Source organism: Lates calcarifer, linkage group LG8 (assembly GCF_001640805.2).
Source record: "Lates calcarifer isolate ASB-BC8 linkage group LG8, TLL_Latcal_v3, whole genome shotgun sequence".
Taxonomy (NCBI): domain Eukaryota; kingdom Metazoa; phylum Chordata; class Actinopteri; family Centropomidae; genus Lates; species Lates calcarifer.
Window position 1 is genome coordinate 6,864,278 of NC_066840.1, and position 21,326 is coordinate 6,885,603.

At 42.6% G+C, this 21,326-nt stretch overlaps 1 protein-coding gene across 4 annotated transcripts; it reads left to right on the top strand.

Annotated features, from left to right (window-relative positions):
- Positions 1-1,577: 1,577 nt before the first annotated feature.
- Positions 1,578-20,963, top strand: sh3tc2 (SH3 domain and tetratricopeptide repeats 2). 4 transcript variants are annotated; one of them, XM_018675509.2, is made up of 22 exons: positions 1,578-1,782; positions 8,681-8,779; positions 9,712-9,843; positions 10,497-10,624; positions 10,823-10,928; positions 11,590-11,733; positions 12,827-13,025; positions 13,207-13,280; positions 13,793-13,988; positions 14,240-14,376; positions 14,574-14,624; positions 14,745-15,049; positions 15,657-15,851; positions 15,995-16,855; positions 16,964-17,184; positions 17,278-17,444; positions 18,031-18,208; positions 18,319-18,469; positions 18,641-18,763; positions 18,897-19,047; positions 19,169-19,365; positions 19,746-20,963. In XM_018675509.2, exons 1-22 carry the CDS (start codon positions 1,761-1,763, stop codon positions 20,658-20,660), a joined length of 4,752 nt encoding a protein of 1,583 aa, XP_018531025.1. In that variant the 5' UTR covers positions 1,578-1,760; the 3' UTR covers positions 20,661-20,963. The 4 variants fall into 4 exon arrangements, with proteins under 4 accessions (XP_018531025.1, XP_018531026.1, XP_018531023.1 ...); XM_018675510.2 differs by lacking the exon at positions 1,578-1,782 and adding an exon at positions 2,225-2,593; XM_018675507.2 differs by lacking the exon at positions 1,578-1,782 and adding an exon at positions 6,830-7,172.
- Positions 20,964-21,326: the final 363 nt, after the last annotated feature.

Here is a 21,326-nt window from a genome sequence, read left to right on the forward strand (position 1 = left end):
GACTGAAAGCAAATGGTCGTCAAAGCCCAAAAAACTTGAGTATTTGCATTTTATGTGTATGTGTGTGGGGGTTTATCAAGTTCTCTGTGAGTGTATGTGTGTGTCTGTGTGCGTCTATGCCTGTTTTTATTAAACTAACCAAATGCCTTGTCCCGTGTCCTGAGGAAGCCCTGGTTCTGAAGCTTGGAGGAAGCTGGACAATGGCGGGATGTGAGAGGCGCCTCGTTCTCTTTCTCTCTCTCTCTCTCTCTCTCTCTCTCTCTCTCTCTCTCTCTCTCTCTCTCTCTCCCTCTGCTGCCATGCACAGTCTTAACTCCTTGGTTCTGGAGCTCAGCGGTTGTACAAGATGTTCCGTCTTTGTTCTTTAATCTGCTTTACTCCCTCACACAGTTTTGCTCACAGTTTCAGGGAGCTTTGTTAAACTATGGTGTGGATTTTAACATTGAAAAAAGAAATGCATTGCATGTGATAAAAGCTGATTTCTAAATTCCATCATCATGGAGTGTTTACTGACCAAGCCCTGGTCAAAGCTGATTACGATCAGTATGGATAATGATTGACTGAAAAACTATCTTCATCAGGGTGTGTTTATCTGTGTGTGTGCGGCAGCATGTAGGTGGGTGCCCTGTGGGCCTGACCTGCCCTGGGTGCTGATTGTGCTCCTGTGTCAATCCTGTGTTATGCTTTTGTCCTCTAAACTGATGGGGCAGAAAAACAGGAAGCTGGCCTTCCTGTGCACTGAACGCAGTGGGGCAGGAGGCCGTCAGGTCAACACAGTGTTGTCACTGTCTGCAAAGGCACCAGCGCCCCTTGATCAACAATAAAGGTAAACATCCCCTGATACGTGTTATTACTGGAATAAAGCTGCACATTGCTGACATCACTCTTCTCCTTTTAACGGAGACTGTTTTATTAAGCTCACCAGACAAGTTATGCCTTTTTTGAAACTGCAGAACACATGACATGATCTTGTTCTGTTGCAGTCCCGGTATATTGCCACATTCTGCGGCCTAATCATCCACTCAGTGTTTTTCTGTTGGAGGTAAAGTGTCTTTTGTTTGTCACACTCAGGCCATGTGTCTGCTATCAGTAGCACTGATCAGCAATATGCTGCATTCTTCGCTAACCCTCTCAATCCTTGCCCTTTGTCCAGCCACATGGCCTGGGGAAAGTAGACACACACACACACACACACACACACACACACACACCATCAACCCAGTAATGTTACGCTGCTATCTCCACCCATTCCTGCCTATTTGTAATTTGTTGCCATTCAATACAACCACATTCCCTCACTTTCTTTGCCTCGCACAAACACACGTACACACGCACACGCTTTTGCAAACAGAGCAGAATAAATGGTCTGCGTCCTGCAGCCTTGCATAGCCAATTGCATGATCACATGTGCAGCGCAGGGCTGATATTCTATGGTTCAGGGTGACTTTGTCATGGCGCACTGGGGGCTGGGGATACACAATCAGTTCCAGAGTTTATATTTAACTAAGCAGGCACAAAAAAACACAAGAAAGCAAAGCACCGCTGGCCAGGGGATTATTATCTCCCCTCACCAGATAGGGATGGACATGACCCAGAAAGTGAAAGAGTGTCAGCGATAAGGTCACTGTTATATCCCTTTGTTTTGCACTGTCATGTAGCACATGAGGGTAAATACTTCACACTTCCAGGCATTACAGCTCATTTAGTGGAATGCTAATAACTCGATAGACAGGACCGGGTGAACGCGCTACGCCTTTGGAATGAAGACGAGTGATTTCTCAGGTATGGGCTGAAACAGTTGTGTGAACCAGCTGATTGTTTGTGCTTTTAAGCTGGTGTCATCCTATAAGTGCGGGTGTGTGAAACCAAACTGGTGTGACTGGTGTGGTAGAATGAGGAAATAAGTTGTTCTTATTGTTCTTTTGCTTCTCTAAATGGGAAGAGGTGTCACACAATTGCTTTGGGTTTATGAGCTCTCACAAGGTAGATTAAAGTGTAGGCTGACCTCCTCTCACTGATTCAGTCCTGTTTATATGTTTCCACATTTTGACAGGGAGGGGAAGTGTGTGTGTACATGTGTGCACATGAGTGTGTGGGGATAGGGGTGAGTGAGAGAGAGAGAGAGAGAGAGAGAGAGAGAGAGAGAGAGAGAGAGAGAGAGAGAGGGGAAGCTGTACCCTCCTCCTGAAGAAATAATGGGAGGAGTCAACAGCAAAAAAACTTCCTCAGTCAGTGACACGCCATCTGGGATAGCCTCTGTAGCGCTCAAAGGCACATATACACACACACACACACACACACATACACACACTCGCCCACTCTCACTGACTTACGCACTCATATTTTCTCTTTCTGGTTTTTCCTCTCCTGTGCTTTTTGGGCTGACAGTGGAGAATGACGGCAGTTTCAGCAGCTGTCATGAGATGCAGCTCACCAGTTAAATGGTGAAACCATACACAGGCACACACACACACACACACACACACCCACAAACAAACGCATATGCACACATACAGAGATACATAGGTACCCACACATTCTGCCACGCACTTGAGGAATGAATTGAGGAGGGATAGCTGGCGGCAACACAGAGGTAAGAGTTGTTTTTTTTTTTTTTTAAATATGGAATTCTTCCTGTGTCATGAACTTTCCTCTGTTTGGCAGGTTTAACACAGCTGTACTTTGCACTTAGCCACATTACCATAAAATTGCTGTCAGTCAACAGGTTATTGGATGGGAGGTAAAGCTTTAAATGGGCAGCGACTGTCATGTAGTCATTACAGTTCCTTCACTGGTGGCTTGATAATTTGTGTAAATGCTTCCAAAGTCTCTTGAAGAGCAGAAAAGTAGACACATACGTGACAATATAAAGTCTTCTCATGTCTCTGTTCTATTGCTAATGAATGAAAGAATATTAGCTCGTGAAAATAAAATGATTATGGTTCCATGATGTTTGTTTCAGTGTTGTACAAATGCCGCTATGCAACAGTGTGGGAATCTCCTTGCAGGGAGCTTTGCCCTAGACACACAGGCATGTGAGTGAACTAACAGGGGGTTAGTCTAAACTTAGAGCCCCAAACCCCTTTCTCATATTACTCTCTCCTTTACCACTGTGCCACATATTCCAAATCTACAAACCCAGATTGTACACAAACGCATACACAGTCACAAACAACCCAAAGGAACCCCCCTCGGTATGTATTTGAACACAGCCAGACGCTGCTGACACCATATGTTTCTAATTAGGGTTGAGTGTTATTGTCATGGACTGCCGAGTGTCACAATTCCAGAGCAGGCTTTTGCTGTGGTTTTGGATTGTGTGGAGGTCATTTATGGTATGTGGTCACTGGAACTCATCAACCCCCCATCATACTGTGTTTGTGGCTTAACATGCCTGTAATCATATGTACTGTTTATATGAGATTTTAGTGAGGCAGTAGTGCTGGACAGGAAGGGTTTTGACACTCCAGCTACAAGGAAACAATAGCTAGAGCCACAGGTGTTCAGTAAAAGAGGATATTGGGACTTTTTCAGCATCCCCAGAAATCAGATTGCATTGTTTTCTCCGCAATCTATGCATGTTTAAAAGCGGTTGTCACTGGAGACAACCACTGCTACTTGTGCAGCTTTTGGTGCTAACAAAGGCCTAGCATGTGACCGCACATATCAGCCTTGAGCAGTCTGTGTTTATTAGATTAGACAGAATCTGTTGCACTATGAGAAACAAGCAGGGGAGTCTGGAAGACTGTCAGGATATGCCCCGACACGCCTCCGGCCTGTTTACGGCTTTATGCCTCACCAAATACACACGCACTGATTCTGTCGTGACCATTCAGCCACCACATAAACAAGATGAAGAGACTGGTCTCGGACAAGGATATCAGCCTCTTCGTCTCCAATGTGCTAAAGCAGCAGAACGATCAGGCCACAAAGGATGGAGAAATGTTATGCTTTTGTTTTCCTCGATCAGTGATTACACACAGTGGCAGCTGACAGAAGTCACATAGTGCATCATGCTCAGAGCATCTTTGTCCCTGTGTTAAATCAGGTCATTTCCACACATCACCACATCAAATAAGTTGGTTTGTTCCTCTTTAGTTACAATCTTATAACCACCGGAACAGTATGCATTCATGTGTTCAACCTGTTTTGTGTTTTGGTTTTTTTGGCTGTTCATTTGCATTATGGAAACTGTGGGATCCAGTGTTTTTGGAACTTGAGTCATACAATGGGTTAAAAAGTTTTCAGCCTCTGCTACTTCAATTTGGCCCTTTTTCAAAATATATTTTTCAAAAACCCCTTTAAAGATTTTTCAGACCCACTAGCCTCCACATCTGAACCCTTAAAGTTCACATTTAGCTAAAAATACAGCTCCTGAGCAGGAATCTGCATCTGACATCAAAAACCAAATCTGACATCATCCTAAAAATAAAAAAAATCCTTTACTTTAAAACTGGCTCATCAACATCAATTCGTGGCTTATTCATGCAATGTCAGTTCATTCTTACACAGATTACTTAAAATAATAAAGCTTGAAATTCAATATTGATTACTGTGTGCAAGGCAGAGACTTCTCTGCCTTGCAAAAAGTGCTGTTTTACTCAGTACAAAGATGCAGGGGCCTGCTTTCCATTATTTGGATTGCATTGTCCATTCACATTAGATAGGTATAGGGTATATAAGCTTTACTTGACAATCTGCTGGTTCAGTTTTGTGTGTTAGATGGAAGCATTATGGTTGAGGTTGACAACTTTTCTGTAAAAATGTGTTTTAATATTTCATAAAACATTCCTGCTGCTGCACGATGTTCACCTAGTTTGCCATTTCAAGCCATAATATTCCCAAAGTCCCTACAGATTTTGAATCTGTTTAGTAAAGTGTAGTGGCATTACAGGCTTAGCTAACAGAATCTAAATTATAATATTGCTATATTTTAAAACAATGCCCATATTACAGCCACTATGTATACAGAAGAGGTTGAATCACTCAGTATAGTATATATATCGCATAGTTTTATCCAACTTTGTCTTATTTGTTATTCTTTTATAGAGTAACATAGAATCAATATCAGCTTATTCTTTTTGTCCTATCAAGAGGTTCTGTAGAGGAGATATTTGTAAGTTTTTCCTATCGCTACATAGTCAGTATTAGTGGCAACTCTTTACTTACCAGTCTGGAAAAAACTTTGCAAGATCAGCATTAAACTTTATTCCTTTAATTGCCGAGAGCTGTCTCCAGCTGTAATGTTAACTCTTGTTTTGCTTCTATTTATATTTTCCACTACTGAAGTTACAACATGCTAACCAGCTAACCCTGACCTGGTCGGCCCTAGTGAGTCACTGAAGTGTCCAGGCTGCCCTGAAGAAGTACTGCAGCTCAGAGGGTGTAATCTATCCTTTTGTATTATGAACAGTGACAATGGCTGAAGCTCTTGGCAAGTGACAATGACCACCACCCAGTCCCAGTATGAAACCATTTGGCAGCAGAAAAAAACTTACATGTAATATTCTTGTACTAACAACTTCACTGTTTGGGTTCAGTCTCACTGCTCTCATTGTGTTGTTTCTGGCCACAGCAGACAGCTGTTTGACTGTTGACTCAGCATTAAACAGCAGACTGACAAGTGGTGGACATATAGTGGCACATTGAGCAGCTAAAGAGGCAATTATTTCCTTCTGAAGTTGGTAGGGACCAAAAACAGAGCTAAAAGAGAGAGAATTGCCCTTACATTTGCCAAGTGGTAAGACACAAGACTTAAAATGAATCATAATGTTGCTCTGTGTCTGTGGGGTGTGTAAATAAGCAGCTGTTTGCTGATAAGTTTGCCATATCAACTTATCCATATCAAAGGTGATGATGTGTTAGTGTCAGTAAAGGAATTATTTTCACAGGTTAAATGAAATAAATGAAACACTATGGTTAAACATGAACACCGTCAGTAATACATTATCATGACACACCCAGATCATGACTCAGTGCTCCCAATGTGGTGTTGAATTCTGACACTAACCAGATGATTTGCTACTGCCTGAGTGAACGCTTTGTGCTTACTGGCTAATTACATTAGATTACTGCCATTGAACTACAGGCCTCTGTCTACACTCAATGTACTGAAGAGGAAATCAAAATATCAGCTTTTTTATTTCTTAGTTAAAAACACTAAGAAATTCACACTCTGAAGGAAGCTGTTGCCACTTAATAGGCTTTTCCTTCTGAGATAATAAAGGGTCACATAAGGGCAGTGATTCTGACCTCACCATGACAGTACATTTTGTATTGTACACATCCCTCTTTAATGTCTACATCATAATGGAGCCTTGAGCAGTCATAACCGCCATGACTGTAATTTCATGAATCCTTATTGGATCTCCATCCTTCTCCTCATGGTGACCTCATGATGATACTGTCCTGGTGTGCTGATGTCTTGTCATCTGTCAGTCTGATAGCAGAGAGGAAAGTTGTGTTGAACTGTGTTATGTGGATAAACTGATCCTTGATCTAAGCCACCGGGCAACCTCCCCACCCCCCCACCTCACCCCACCCCGCGCTCTGACCTTGCAGCCTGTCCCTGTGTGGCATTGCTTTACAGTGGATCAGCAATACATTCTCCCAGCAACACACACAAAAGACTCACACATTGTCTTTGTGACACACATTCTGTGCATATTTTCACTGACCCAGACACGTACACAACACATAGGGAAACTCTCACTCAGGCCTGCCCCCCACACACACACACTCATACCAGTCGCAGGGAGTGCTTTGTGCATTCACTGACTAACTGGGCAGCTACCGAAGAGAGAGAGATGCTGGTGGGAGGAGGGAGATGGAGACAGCGAGAGACAGAAGGATTACAAAGGGAAAGCAGACGAAGAGATAAGGTTTGCACTGGGACAGAAGAGATACATCCAGTAAACACAAACTGGTGGAGAGAGAGAGTGAGTGAGTGGGGCAGGAAAGGGAACACAGACATAGGAAGGGAAACAGGACTTGTCCAACAGGGAGGAAGAGAGTGAGTTTTTTGTTAAAGAGGCTGGGGGGGAGTGATGGGATGGCATTGATCTCTGGGAGCTGCCGGCTCTTGGGCCAGATGGCGTCTTGTTGCTGCAGACCGCTGCTCAACTCTTCCTGCTGTGGACCGCTCATCAAAGTCTGCCTCTCCTCCTTCACAGGTCGGTCCCAGCCTGTCTCTCTGTGCTACTACTGTACCGTCATGAGACGGACTGCTGCATTCAGATAGACAGGAGCATAGGTCTATATGCGACATGGGTAACACATTTAGCCAAGAAGGTAAAGAGGGCATGGTGTGTTTCTGTACTGTAGCAGCATGACTGTGCTTGTGTTGACTCAAGCAGTCCTGTTAGTGCTAACTGTGCCGTGTAGTAGGATGGGAAAGAATAGGCTGTTGTCCTCTTCAGCCTAATGTCATGTTGCATTGTGTTACTAAGTTGTGCGCCCCATTGTCTTGTTGTGAATGCTCTGCATCAAGATAATACTGTTCTGTTGTGTTTTTGCACTGACAAAGCATGTTGAAAATGAAGAATAGTGGCATTTAAATCAGATGTATCACAATTTCTGTTGCTCTGTGGTCGATAATATCTCCCCTTGTCATTTTAAATGGTGTCTGACTGTATGTCTGAAGACATGTGACTGTGCTGACATAAAAGAGTGCTCTCAGGAGTCAGGGGCAGGGCAGCTGTTTGAGCCTGGAGGTTTTTCTGATGTCAGTGCAGCTGTGTGTCTGTGCCGGGCCTGTGTGTGTGTGTGTGTGTTGTTACCCCCACCCCACGCCCCAATAACTCCTTACACTAACCAGTGGCTCAGACTTGGTGTTTCCAATGTAAACTGCTGCACCCATCTCCCCCAGTGACATTAACTCTCTACCCACCACCCAGAAGCCTATTTTCTTTAAAAGAATAGTTTGACATTTTGAGAAATATTCACTTTCTTTCCAAGATGAGAAGATCAATACCACTCCCAGACCTGTAGGCTGAAGCTACAGCCAGGAGCCTTACTTGGATCAGTTAGCAGAGTTTAGCAAAAGACTGGAAACAGCTAGCCTGAATACAACCACTACAAACCCCTATAAAGCTCACTGATTTACATGTTATATTTCCTGTATTTAATCTGTACAAAAACTAACAGTCACAGTCCTAACTGACAGTTTGCCATTTCACAGAGACTTATGTGCTGGAGTATCTCCTAGCTGTACCTTTCTGGAGTCTCTGCTGGAGTCTCTGAAAACTGCTCCCAGCTGAGAAATAGTCCAGCATATAGGTTAACCCCTATAAAAGGGCAATCTGACATTTTTACACTGCAGTTTTTATACTGCAAAGCATTAGTGATCTTTGGAGGTGCTACTACCTTTGCACCTAGCTAGATTCCTATGGAGTCTTTATGCTAAGCTAAGCCAACCAGCTGTAGTAATGCAGCTGCAGTGTCATATTTACCATACGAACATTGCAGTGGTATCAATCTCCTCCTCCAACTATCGGCAAGAAAGCAAATATGCACATTTCCCAAAATATTTAACTATTCCTTTAAGATACATGGATATGATATTTGAACTGTATACAACTTTTGAAGTATTTGATGATTCATTGATTTAAAAGGGGCACAGATGGGAGTAAATGTGTTCTTTATGCTCAGATCCAACACTGATTTGCTTCCACTTTTACAGACATCTCTCCTGCGGAGCTGGATGCTCTTTGGAGGGAACCACCGTATACTCTTGGGGGAACAAATGAACACTTCTCAGGAAATGACATCATGACTCAAGGTAGAGTATGTTGCACAGAAAGGCCGGTTGTTGTAGAACCTCTCTATCAGTTTGAAATCGTATTGTAATAGACTACTCTCCCCATTAGTTTGGAGCACAAACAATATCGTGAGGCTTTTTTAGGAAGGAGCTGTGCTGTGGTCACAAACTGAGGAAGTGTTTGGGACATCCTCCTTGCACAATGGAACAAACCAGGGGAAGCCCGTCACTACTTTACTGCTATAGCCAGCTATTATATGCATCCATCTGGCTGATATTTATAGGTTTAAAAACTAAGATCCTGTTTATGTGCTTAGATTAAGCTTAACATTAACAGATAATACTTATAAGTAACCAAAAGTACTATATAAATGGCTGAAAATGTAATCCAAGACCAAACTAACCCAAATGACAGATTAGTTGTATAAAATAAATAGAATAACAATGTCCCCTTTATACAGTTAATAGTGTTAAATAAAAAGAAATAAATAAAATGAAATGAAATGAGAACATTTGCAATATATGATGGGTGGGATAGGTGAAAATTGAAGTTTATCTTCCAGGACTATGGAGGTACATCAGACAAAAAAAAAAAAAAAAAATCAGCTCTAATTCTTATGTTCAACTTGTACCATATGACTAAATACTGGCAGCACACACGAATGTTCTTTTATTTGGCAAAACAGTGATTGCATCTTGTGTCATCTGGTAGCATTTCCAGTTAATTCTCCACTGCAGTCTGGGAATTGCATTATGATTGCATCTCTTGTGATGACCATTTTGATAAAAATTGTTTCCACACTCCACACACCTGTCTTTATCAAACAACAACAAAAAAAACCCTAAATAAAATTTGCTGTTTAGGAAACACTGGCTTAACCAGTGCATAAAGAAAAGTCATGTACGGTATGCTCTTCCTTTGGCCTTGGCCCTGATTTTGTTTCCTCTTTCAGGCGCAGGTGAGGAGGAGGACGGTCCAGTGGTGGAATCAGGTGAAGGTGGGGTGGAGCCTGACAGCTACTGGAAGAGGAAGGAAGCGTTCTTCAGAGGAAGCACAGTGTCACTGGGAGAGAAATTCTCCTCAGGTTCATTTAACCATTGCCTGGTCTTGTAGCTTTTACATTAGATGGTCTAAACCAGTTATATTTCATATACAGAAGTATTCCCCACGCATATTATATTTATGCATAATGATGAAGCACATTTCCCTGTCCACTAATGTTTGACTCACTCAGCAGTTTAGGTCCATCCATCACATTCCCCCAGGTTCTTCCTCTCAAATGGATTTAAATGGCCACACTAAGAGTCCAGTAAGAAGCCTAATAGCTATGTTATTCCTCCAGGGAATAACATTGTGCTCACAAAGCATCTCACAGAAACATGAGCTCTCGTAGAAAATCTTTAATGAACTCTTGAAAGTTTTGTCTTTCCAGAGTTGAGAACAAAAGATTTCATTTTAGTCTTGATTTTATTTTTTTCCCCCTCAGTGATTACAGACAGAAAATACAACAACCTATTTGTACAAGTGTGAAGAATTAATTTAACTAACAGAAGCATTATTAGGAATACAACTGCTTTTTCTTGCAAAATGGATGATAGGCCCTCTCTCTCGTTCTGTAAGATTATTTTTCTTCTCAGCTTATTTGCATTGGATTTGTTTATATTCCATTTTAATTCACAAGGAGAAACAATCTAATCTTAGGGTGATTAATCACAGAACTCCTCGTCCTTCTCTCAGAAATTGTGCTGTTATTCACTGGGCGGAGGCGCTCCAGTGTGGATCCTGACCGAACCCTGCAAGAGGCACTGCGCACACGACTGCGAGTAGTGGAGAGCAACAGCCAGGACGTCATCCAGCTCTTTAAAGTAAGTGAGACCTGACAATGCAGGCATTACATAGACATTACTGTACTACTCAAACCTTCTGATATCATAATGAAGAATAAGGTGCACTATGATATGATAATATAATCCAATGTGATATATTATATTGTGTATGTATTGTACTCTATATGGAGATGGGTAGCTGCACTGATAATGAAACATGAGACTTTGTTTCCTCAGGACTTGTCTGCACGTCTGGTGTCTGTCCACGCTGAGAAGGATAGCTTTGTACTCACATTCAAGACTGTGGAGGAAATCTGGAAGTTTTCAACTTACTTAGCATTGGGTAAGAAACCATGACCATTTTAATTTTCTTGAAAGCCTTGAAAACGTATTTTGTCAATAAGATTTTATTTACTCTGAGCAGTTGAGTCCTGCTAGAACACATCATTTTATTCCATAGTTAAAACTGTTTTTGTATTTATTTTGTCTTCTCAAAAATTGAAGTGGGTTGGGAGATGGTGATGTACTTTTGGCACTAATCAGGATTTAGTGACATTTGAATCAGAATCTGATAGCACTTGAGGGGTTGTTTGATTATGTTGCTTGCCAGCCACTGTGGCGCAAATCTGTTCAAACCACACAAACCCAGTCCTAAAGAAACAGACTGGCCGAGTTTATTGAGTGAAAATACTCCCTTAATATGTTTTTTTCAACTCAACTTGAAACAGGAGTTAACAAATGTTGAATGAACAAATGTTAAAGCTAATGTTGGCTGTGAAGCGAAAGCAAAAACTTACTTACAGCACCTTTAAGGATTGCATATAAACAAATCTTTTCTCCTTCTGCACTTTTGCATTGTATTCTGCCTAACTCTAACAACTATCATATCAACTATTAATCATCATAGTTGTGTAGCACAGTTTTATTGGTTTGTGATAAGGTGATATTACCATAAAATGTATTAGTAGTATTTAAATTGGATTTTTGTGTGTGCTCTGTCTCAGGCTATGTGGCTCGCTGCTTGGAGAACTTCCTGTGTGATCAGTCAGTCTGGCTGGACCCAGAGCTGCTCACTGATTTGGAGATCAATGTGAGTGTGGATGAGGAACATCTGGCCACCCTCTACCTGGGACTTCTACTCCAGGAAGGTCAGTAATGCCATGTTGTGATGTCAGTCAATTAGTGGGAGCTTGCTGAACGTTTTATGAACAGTTTAGTAATTAACACAGAGGTTGAGAGAGTGAAAAGGGTCACCTGCGAAATTATTAATCCTCTTCTAAAGATGCCAAAATTTGAGCTGATTCAAAACTGATCAGTGTTTTATCTTGTGGCTCTGTTTTAAAATGCTTACAATTATTGATGACAGTGACAAGGCAGCATGTGCTTACACTGTCAAAATTAAAATGTGTTTTTTTTTTTCCTCCAAAAGCTTTCTAAAAGAAGAAGTAGTCATTGTCGGACACGTCTTAAATCTGGTCACTGTAATTATAGAGTAACTGATTTCTGCTGACATTTGATCCCTTTACTTTTTGTACATTTTTCACTGACCCCAATTAACTCTAAGAAAGACTCACCGAACAGAGTGCTGCACGTGACTTTGAACATATCACTGCAATAGAGGCCTTACAGTTGGTTGAGAGAGCCCCCTCATGCTTCACTGTGTATTGCCTAAACAACTATGGACTTCTAAATACAAGACAGCAATATAATCCAGTTTCTGTTTGTATGACCCAAACTGTTTTTAGCATTATGTAATAATAATTAAATTAAATCACTGAATTTTAACAATTTGCTCTTTTTGTATTACAAAATTAGTCAGTGTTCTGCTCAAAGAAAACTATTATACTACTTGCCTCTAAGAATGTGTATTGATTTCCTCTGTCCTGGTCTACACAGACATCACTTATTTCTCCTGAACATTTCCCCCAGGCAACAAGCTTCATGGAGACGTATAATAGGACTGCAGCGCTAGCAAATAGTGATGAGAATTACATTAGGGGGGTTATGAAACATCCATCATTTGCAAGTGACTGAATGAGGACGCAGTAGCTGTAGCAATTTTGCTGATCTTTAACTTAAGTGTGGTGACTTTTACCAACACAAAACCACTTTCTGAAAACACTTCAGGCATCTGGTTTTATGCATGCTTGCTGGCATGTGTGTGTATGTGTGTGTGCTTATGTATTGTGGATGGGGGCTGTATCTCTCTACTAATGTGAGTTTACATGAATCTCTCTGCAGGATCCTTCTTTGCAAAGGCGCTATTTACAAGTGAGCACAATGAGGACGAGGAGGAACATCTGTCATTCAAAAAGAACGACTTGCTGATGGTGAAGGACACGGGGCAGGACAACATGTGGGAGGGCACCATGCTGTCCACAGGAAAACACGGCCTGGTGCCAGTCAATGCCATGCAGCCACTGCCCTACCCCTTCTATCAGTGAGTCACATGTGTTCCTCACATGAGCCGCTTCAGTTACAAATTCCTTGATTTCGAAACAGCAAGAACAACATGTTCTCCTGACAAAACTTTTGGCTGAAAGAACTTAGCAGCACTTTAGCTCGATATTTGTACACATTAATGAGCATAATCTTGTTAACTGTACTTCCTGTTTGGTCAGGTGGTTCCTGAGGAAGTACCCCGGCAGTACTGGATGCGCAGCAACAGAAAAGGAACCATTTGAACATCCAATTGGTAACGCCATACACACATATACAGTACCATATGTTCACAAACAAAACTCACTGCACTGTATAGCATTATCACATAGGTATTTTAAAGCCACTGTGTGTGGTATTTGAAATTTTTTTACTTAGGTGCCTTCTGGTGCTAAAATCAAGAACCTCCTTGCCCTATACATGTTTAATTTTCCTGCAAACAAAAACTTATTCCATCAGAGTTATTTTAAAGATGCCATAATCCCAATCAAATCTTACTTTAAAGCTGCACTAATCAAGATTTTTAGATTAACAATGGACCATATATGTAACAGGAAAGGTTTCATTCATAATGACAAACTCACACATTTAATAAAGGAACTGACGGGATTTTAAAAAATACATATAGAAATACAGGCACACCATTAAGTTATTTATACTTATACTGTATCATCATATTCATGATGAGACAATGTTTCTGTATACTCTCATATTTTCTCTCATGTTTTTTTCTTGCCCTACTCCTGTTCTCCTCATCAAATATATCAGTCACGGGTTCCTGTGTAGCAGTGGTTGACTACAGTCCAATGGGGCCAGATGAGCTCCAGCTGAGCCAAGGTGACATTGTGGAGATCCAGGGTCTGCTAGTCCGAGGCCTGGGCGTGTTCATAGGAACACACACATCCACAGGACACACCGGTTTTATACACAAGGCCCACGTCAAACCTCTGGACGCTGTGCCCCTGTAAGAAGTTCTACTTTTTTTTGGTTACATGCCATGGCTTGAATTTACTGGTCTGATGATGTTGTGCGTCATTTCAACTTGAAAGCACTTTATCTTGATCAAACGCGCATTAGTTACCTCTTGTTTATAGTCGTCCACTAAACTTTAATGAAATCCTATTTAGTGTATCTGCAGTCTGTGCAGGGTGGATCGGGTGAGGAGGCTGGGGAGACTGCTGAGATAATAATGCTGCCTTTGTTTCTCCTGCGCAGAGACGGACAATTGGTCTTTCTGACTGAGGAGGAGCGGGCCAGCCTGGCTCAGGTCAACCCATGTAGTTCTGAGCCAAGTGACGGCAGCCTGCTGGAAAGACTCTTCTCATCTGATATCAGCTCTGTGTACAGGCTAGGTAAACGACTGACTGGGCTGATCGAGAGATAAGCATGGGGTTGTACCTGAAATATAGGTCATGTTTGATTTGAAGTGCAGCTTGTGTTTGTTCCCTAAATAGTGGTACTGTTTCATTCATTCTTGGAAAAAGAGTTTCCATCTCTACTCCCAACTGGAAAACTAATGCTTAAATTGATTTACCTTGTGTGTTTCCAGACAGACTGGATGAGACTGACTTCATGTACATCAGGAATCGACCAAAACATGGTAATGGAAATCAGCTGTTAATGAGCTTAATGTATTCTAATAGCTTGAAAATGAAAGTTTAACAGACTTTGTTGCTCTGCACTGATATACTTGACTACTGTATCTGTCCTTTCCCCACAGATCATAAGGTTTCTTCGAGCACACGTCAGAGTGTCATGTCAGAGAGGAGTGGAGGGACACCCCCGTACCAGTCCTCCCCACGCGCCTCTCTCTCTCATTCCTCTCCCCGTCTGTCCCTCTATCGCTCCCACAATCCTCTGCCGCGTGAGGGAGAACGCCTGTCCTTCACTCTGGATGACACATTCAGAGAGCTGGACGAGTTCCAGGAAGATCCACCGCTTTTCTTGGAGGAGAACAGCTGGGAGGGGGAGGAGTCCGAGCTCAGTGACCCCACGCTGACCCTGCTCAGCCATGAACACTTCCAGGTCAGTCAGAGTCTCAGTTCAACAGATCATTTATTTACAGGGCCCAAAGCCAAACCAGAAGATTGTACAGTAGTACAGTTTTCTTTTTCATCTTTTTCTTTGCTCTATTTTTATGTCTCTGTTAGATACTGTTCGGTCATTTTTATAGAAAATAACCAAGTGCAACATTAAGGAATTCAATTTAGACTTGATGGCAGATGAAGATGAATCAGGAGGTGAACAGCTTCTTTGTATTGTTTTATTGTAACTGCAATATCAAAATGAGTTTTTAGTCAATAAACCCGTGTGCACATTTGCACCAGTCCCGCTAGCACCGCCTTCATTCTTATCTACAACTCACCTGTAATCTTCTTGGCCTGTAACTCTCGAAACTTTTCATTTATCAAAAAACAGCTTTCCCTCAGTTCTTTGGGTTGTGAAGGATACAAGAATGTTATCTGGTCAATCTAAGTTAATCAATTTAGCACATTTCTAGTTAACCCAGTCTTTACCGTGCATGTAAGGAAACACCTTTGGGATGATTTTAGGGATACAGATAATTACACTTTTTGTCAGTCCCAGTAACTCTATTTTCACCAAAAAATATTTTGTTTGTTATTTCTTCCAGGAGGACTTCCTGCCCCTGTACGACCTGCAGTATTCCTTCCTGTGGGTGACCTTCAGTGGGAAGACTGAGGAGGAGCTCTCGGGGCACCTTGAGAGTGTTAGAGAGTGTGCCAAGAGGATGGGCATGCACTGGGCACATCGACGGGCGTGCTTTCTCCTGGGTAGACTCTGTGCTAGGAAGCTAAAGCTCTCCCAGGTTTGAACTTCATTTCTAGATCTCTAAAATATGTGTGTTGCCTAAAGAGACAATTTAATGAAAATGAAGGCATTTATATCACAATAAGATAATAGCAATAAAATCGATGTCTGCTGTGTTTTTATGTTTCCTCTCCTCCTCAGGCGCGGGTGTACTATGAGGAGGCCCTGAGTGTTAGTGTGAACAGTTTCTCTGACACCCCTCTCCTCATCGCTCTTTTCACAAACCTCACCGCTGTCTATTTGAAGCAGCGCATGACAGACAAACTGCCCCAGACCCTGGAGAAGGCCAGCGCTCTGCTCCTCTGTCTCCCCAGCCATGCCTTCACCTCCACGGACGAGGTCGAACTGCTGAAGCTGATCCTGAGGAGGTCGGTGGTGATGGGGGACAAAATCCTGGAGGCTCGCGTCTGCTACCTCATCTCCAGCCTCTTCCTGCTACTAAAGAAGACAGATGATGCTCTTCCCTTTGTAGAGCGACTCCAGTTTCTCTCAGTGACGCTCTCTGTTGCCGAGGGGAGACCCATAGTTCCTTTGGACCTCAGCTGGCTCTTGAGCTGGCTCTATCATCGTAAATACATGCCTTACTTGGCACTGGCCTCTCTGAGCCTGGACTCAAGACAAGACCACTCCCTCCACGACGCCTTCCAGAGGATTGAGCTATTTATCAGGAACTCTGTTCGCCTGAACCCGTGCTGGAAGGAAGGAACCTCCCTGCTCCCTGCCCAGATCGTGGTTTACCTTCAGCAAGCCCTGGCTATAGCTGAGCAAGGGGAGGACATGAAGACCCAAAGGGACCTATGTTTGGGATTGGCCTCGGTGTACCAGCAGTACAATGCTCTAGACAACGCAGTGCGCTGCGCTCAACAAGCAGTGGAGACGGGCGGTCACATCAATGAGGAGGAGGGCTTTGAGGCCTCTGTGCTGCTGGGGTGGCTGCTAGTGTTGACAGGACAGGCTGAGAGGGCCCAGACCGTCCTGCAGCCACTGCTCACGTCACTTCAGGTACACCTACCAAACATTTGTAGAAGCACTTAAAATGTAGGTTGTACCCGTCCCTTTATGTGAATGCCACATATACTCTGTGACTCTGTGTGTGCACCTCTCTTCCAGGGTACAGACAGTCCCACACAGCGAGGAGTGATCCACAACCTCCTGGCTTTGTGTCTGAGGCGACAGGGCCGAGTCCCAGAGGCAGGTTGGCATCTCCACTCAGCCTTGGTGATCTCCAGGGAGAGTGGTAATCAGAGGAACCAGGCCCTGGCGCTGGCCAACCTGGGCTGCCTGGCACTGGATGTGGAGGCATCTTGGGTAGCAGAACGCTTCCTTGTCAGGTATCTGTCTTTCTGTACGTTTTCCAAGTTGTACAATACAGAAACTCCAAGGACAGAGATTGCAAATACTTATTTACTGTGATGTATTACCAGATCGCTACAACTTTTTATGGAACTCTGGGAGAGCCCCACAGACGAGGAGCACGTTCAGACCTACCTTTGGCTGGGGCGGAGCTACAAAGACAGGGGGAGGAGTCAGGATATCAGAGCATGTTACGAAATGGGTTTACTGATTGCACTACATGCCAGAAACTTGCACAGTAAGTTCTGTAGACATAAGGTAAAATTTGAAATGAGACAGACAAAATCTCTTTTCTCTCTGTACATTATTGTTCCTCTTAATTCTGATTCTAAAACAGTGTTCTTCCCTAAAGCCCTTTGAGGCAAATTTGTGATTTTGCGTAAAAAATATTTAAAAATTGTTTATTATAGAAAGATCAAAGGTGGATTTTTGAGGCCAATTTCAATTTGAATTTAAATTATTATATTATATTAGATTATATTATATTAGATTAGATGCACTGAGCAACATGTCACCTGAAAATTTTGTCAGTGGTCTCTGGTGGACAGACAATGCAACTGACTCCAAATGCTCTGAAACATATACAGTAATTTCTGTCCTGCAACTTAAATGGCTAGTGAGGTAGCAATAGCACACTCCTCCTACTTGTTAATTATCAGCTGACATACTGTATGTGCCGATACTGATATGTCTGTGAGCTAAAATTGGCCAAAAATGACCATATGAGCCATAACCATGTATATGTTTGGAAAACTTTATTCACATTCATAATAGCACTTATTCAATACCTTAAACTGGTAACATTTTTGCTGTATTTCTCATAGGTCAGATGGTGGTGGCTAAGGTGCTGAGTCGGCTTTATGCTGACATGCTGCTTTATGGTCAGAGTATAGTCTACTATGAGCACTGTGTGTCAGTATCCAGAGAGCTTAAGGACAAGAGACTGGAGGGGGAGTACCTGGAAATCCTCAGCAGCCTCTACCTCTCACTCAACACTGAGAAGTGAGTCTTTGCCTCTCTCTCTTACTAACTCTCATTCTCTCTCTCCAGTTTCATAACATCTCTGGTTTTTATTTATTTATTTTTTTTAATTTCATCTCGTGCGGGTGCAGATCATCTCGGAAGTCTCTGGACTACACCAAGCAGAGCCTGAGGATTTCTATTGATTTGGGAAAGAGAGAGGAAGAGTCAGAGACCTGGCTACAGGTTGGGCGCATTTATTACCTCATCCAGGAGGACGAGCTGGCTGACATGTACCTGCAGGTGAGGAGGAGGGAATATGTGACAGTGTGTAGAGTGGAGTGGTTAAATGAGGGATGGGAGTGTTTTCATCTGGTATTCATTGTATAGAGCCATCCTTGTTCCTGAGCAAACACTATAAATAGTTTACTTTCACAGTCTAATGTTAAATATACAATTAATACTGACTGACAGGCAGCAGTGAAGACAGCCCTGAGGATGAATGACCCTCACTTTGCCATGTGCATCTACGAGGAAGCAGGAGACGTCTACTTTAAAGGTCACAGAAACCGCATGGCTTCACTGCCTTTCTTCAGGGTAAGAGGATGCAACATAAACTACATCTGATGGATCTGAAAGCTACAGTGTTCCAACTGACTTTAAATTGTTGATATCTTAACATCACTGATTCAATTCAGTGGCACTAATTCAACTAATTATTCATATACAGGATGGCAGTCTGCCATTTGCACGCAGCATCAAGGACATCCACTCAGAGTTTCGTTTGTTGAGTAAATTGACAGAGCTGTTGATGAACCAGGGAGAACAGGAGGAGGCTCTGCAGTACGCTACATTGGCTGTTCAGGTCGCCAGCAAAACAGGTACAAAGTAGAAGCAGTACCTTATGACTGTTAGTGAAGATGGAAAAACCACCTGGAATAGCCACAGTGCAGCTAGTACAGACCAACATTGTGAGCAGACACCATTGTTGTTTTTCTTTAGCTGTGCGTATGAATGAGAGGACAGCCTACCACCGGCTGGCTACAGTTTACTACAGCCTGCAGCAGTACGAGATGGCGGAAAACTACTACCTCAAGTCCCTGTCCCTCTGCCCCCCGGTCCTGCAGCACCCTAGGGAGGCTCGCTACTACGCTAAGGTCTACTGCAGACTGGGAAATATCACCTTACACAAACTGAAGGTACTGGGGGACAAATATTTTGCGACAGTGTTGCATGAGCAAACAGTGCAGTACATTCCTCAGATTAAAGACATAATCTGAAATGCAAACAGATGCTTTTCATTTCCATCAAAATAAAAGCATGAAAATCCGCCACAGTAAAACAGACTCACATTTTCAATTATGATTAGATTTTTAAGTCAAACCTTTTACTGTATGAGACTAAAAATACATGTGTCATTCATATGGATGTTGCTAGAGCAACAGTGACATTGCCTTTGGCTTTATCTGGTGTCAAAAACAGCAAATGGTGGTGATCGGAATCCGGCATGCACATATGAACATTAGTGTTTAATTTCACTGAGACCTGTTCTGACCTCTGCACTGTACTCTCTGTCCAGGATGCCTTTGATGCAGTGGGCTACTTCCAGTTGGCTCTGGCTGCAGCCCTGGAGGACCAGACTAACCCTGAGGCTCTGTACGTGGTGTACATGAAGCTGGCAGAGATCCATGGCAACCACATGCCCGACGCTCAGCTTTGCCAAGTTTACAGAGACAGAGCCCAGAGTCTGAAGAGAGTCCTGGCTGGTGAGGAAGGCACTGCTGCTGGAGAGGAAAACACTGACTATGCAGACACAGAGCCTGGCCAAGAAAGGGAGAAGGACTCGGATGCAGATATGGGACAAACAGAAAGTTTGTTGAGGAGAAACGGCATCTTCGATTCTATACCTGAAGATGAAAAGTATGAAGATGACTCATCTCCAAGAACTTGCATGACCCATATAGACACAGAGGGTAGATGTATAGACACTAGTCTTGGAGATGCTCATGGGAAAGAAGGTCACAATCACCATCTTCCTGATACAGATGGCGCCAATGTGGATGGGTCTGAGACGGACACCATCGCTAGCCAGTCATACAGTGATAGTATTTTCACTGAGTCCTTTGATACAGCGAAGGAGCAGATCTCAGACTCCAGCAGCTCCACTGACACTTTGCAAACTTACCACAATCCAATAGATGGGGAAGACTTTGACACTGACCACAGCATGCCCAGTCAAATACCTGCTAAACACGCAGGTGACATCACAGGACACGCCGGAGACACTGATTCTGACATTCAGGATGAACAAAACACCCCCACTACAGAAACAGAAGGTCATGCAGATCCTATTGAAAAGGATGTCAGTCTGGAGGGCAGTCAGCCTGATACTGACCACGCAGAGACTGTTATAAATCCAGATAAGGCTGTAAGCATGGACAAGTCTTGTGACTACACAGATAAAGATAAATCTGAAACTGGTGACAACTTGTAGTGAAAACCTAGATAACGTCTACACATGGAGGCACTTTATGTTCTTCACTGACATTTCCTTTGTCTGGTCACATGTTTCTTGACTAGCAAACTGACTGCAACGTTCCAGCCACATGGCACTTACTGTATTAAAGATGATGTCAATACTGTAAAATTATCAGAGATTTAGTAAATTCAAAGCATGTGCCTTTTTGTATAGGATATACTGTGGTTATTACACTGCATAGTGCTTGTAATATATGTTTTCTAAATTTTTGTATCTCTGGGAGATATGACTCAAAAATAAAGAGAATGTTATTTTGTTTGCTGGGTGTTTATTTTGTGTTTTTTTTCCATTCAAATGTGACAGAAATAGGGTGGCCTTTACAAAACAGATGAACAAATTAGACCACAAAATGAATCTGAGAGAAAACACACAACATAAAAAAACACTGAGATTTCAGGAAAACACAAGTTCACCAGTTATAATATTACTGGCAACAAATCTAATTAAAAGACTAAAACCAACTATTTTTGTCTCTCTGTCTCTCAGTGCTCTCTGCTTTCACCAGCCTATCCATGGTTATTAGCTTTTTAGATCTTTAAAAACATGTCATAAATAGTTGACATTTTTTAGAAGAGGCTGCATAATTCCTGGGTGTTGTGGTTTTTAGGAAAGGTCACTAAA

What these genes read in the sequence shown, in the direction of transcription:
- sh3tc2 (XM_018675507.2), top strand. Translation starts at nt 7,052, where the DNA reads ATGGCATTGATCTCTGGGAGCTGCCGGCTCTTGGGCCAGATGGCGTCT. An exon ending in ACGTCATCCAGCTCTTTAAA is followed by an intron (nt 10,625 to 10,822) that starts GTAAGTGAGACC and finishes TTGTTTCCTCAG; the next exon opens with GACTTGTCTGCACGTCTGGT. An exon ending in TCACCTTACACAAACTGAAG is followed by an intron (nt 19,366 to 19,745) that starts GTACTGGGGGAC and finishes CTCTCTGTCCAG; the next exon opens with GATGCCTTTGATGCAGTGGG.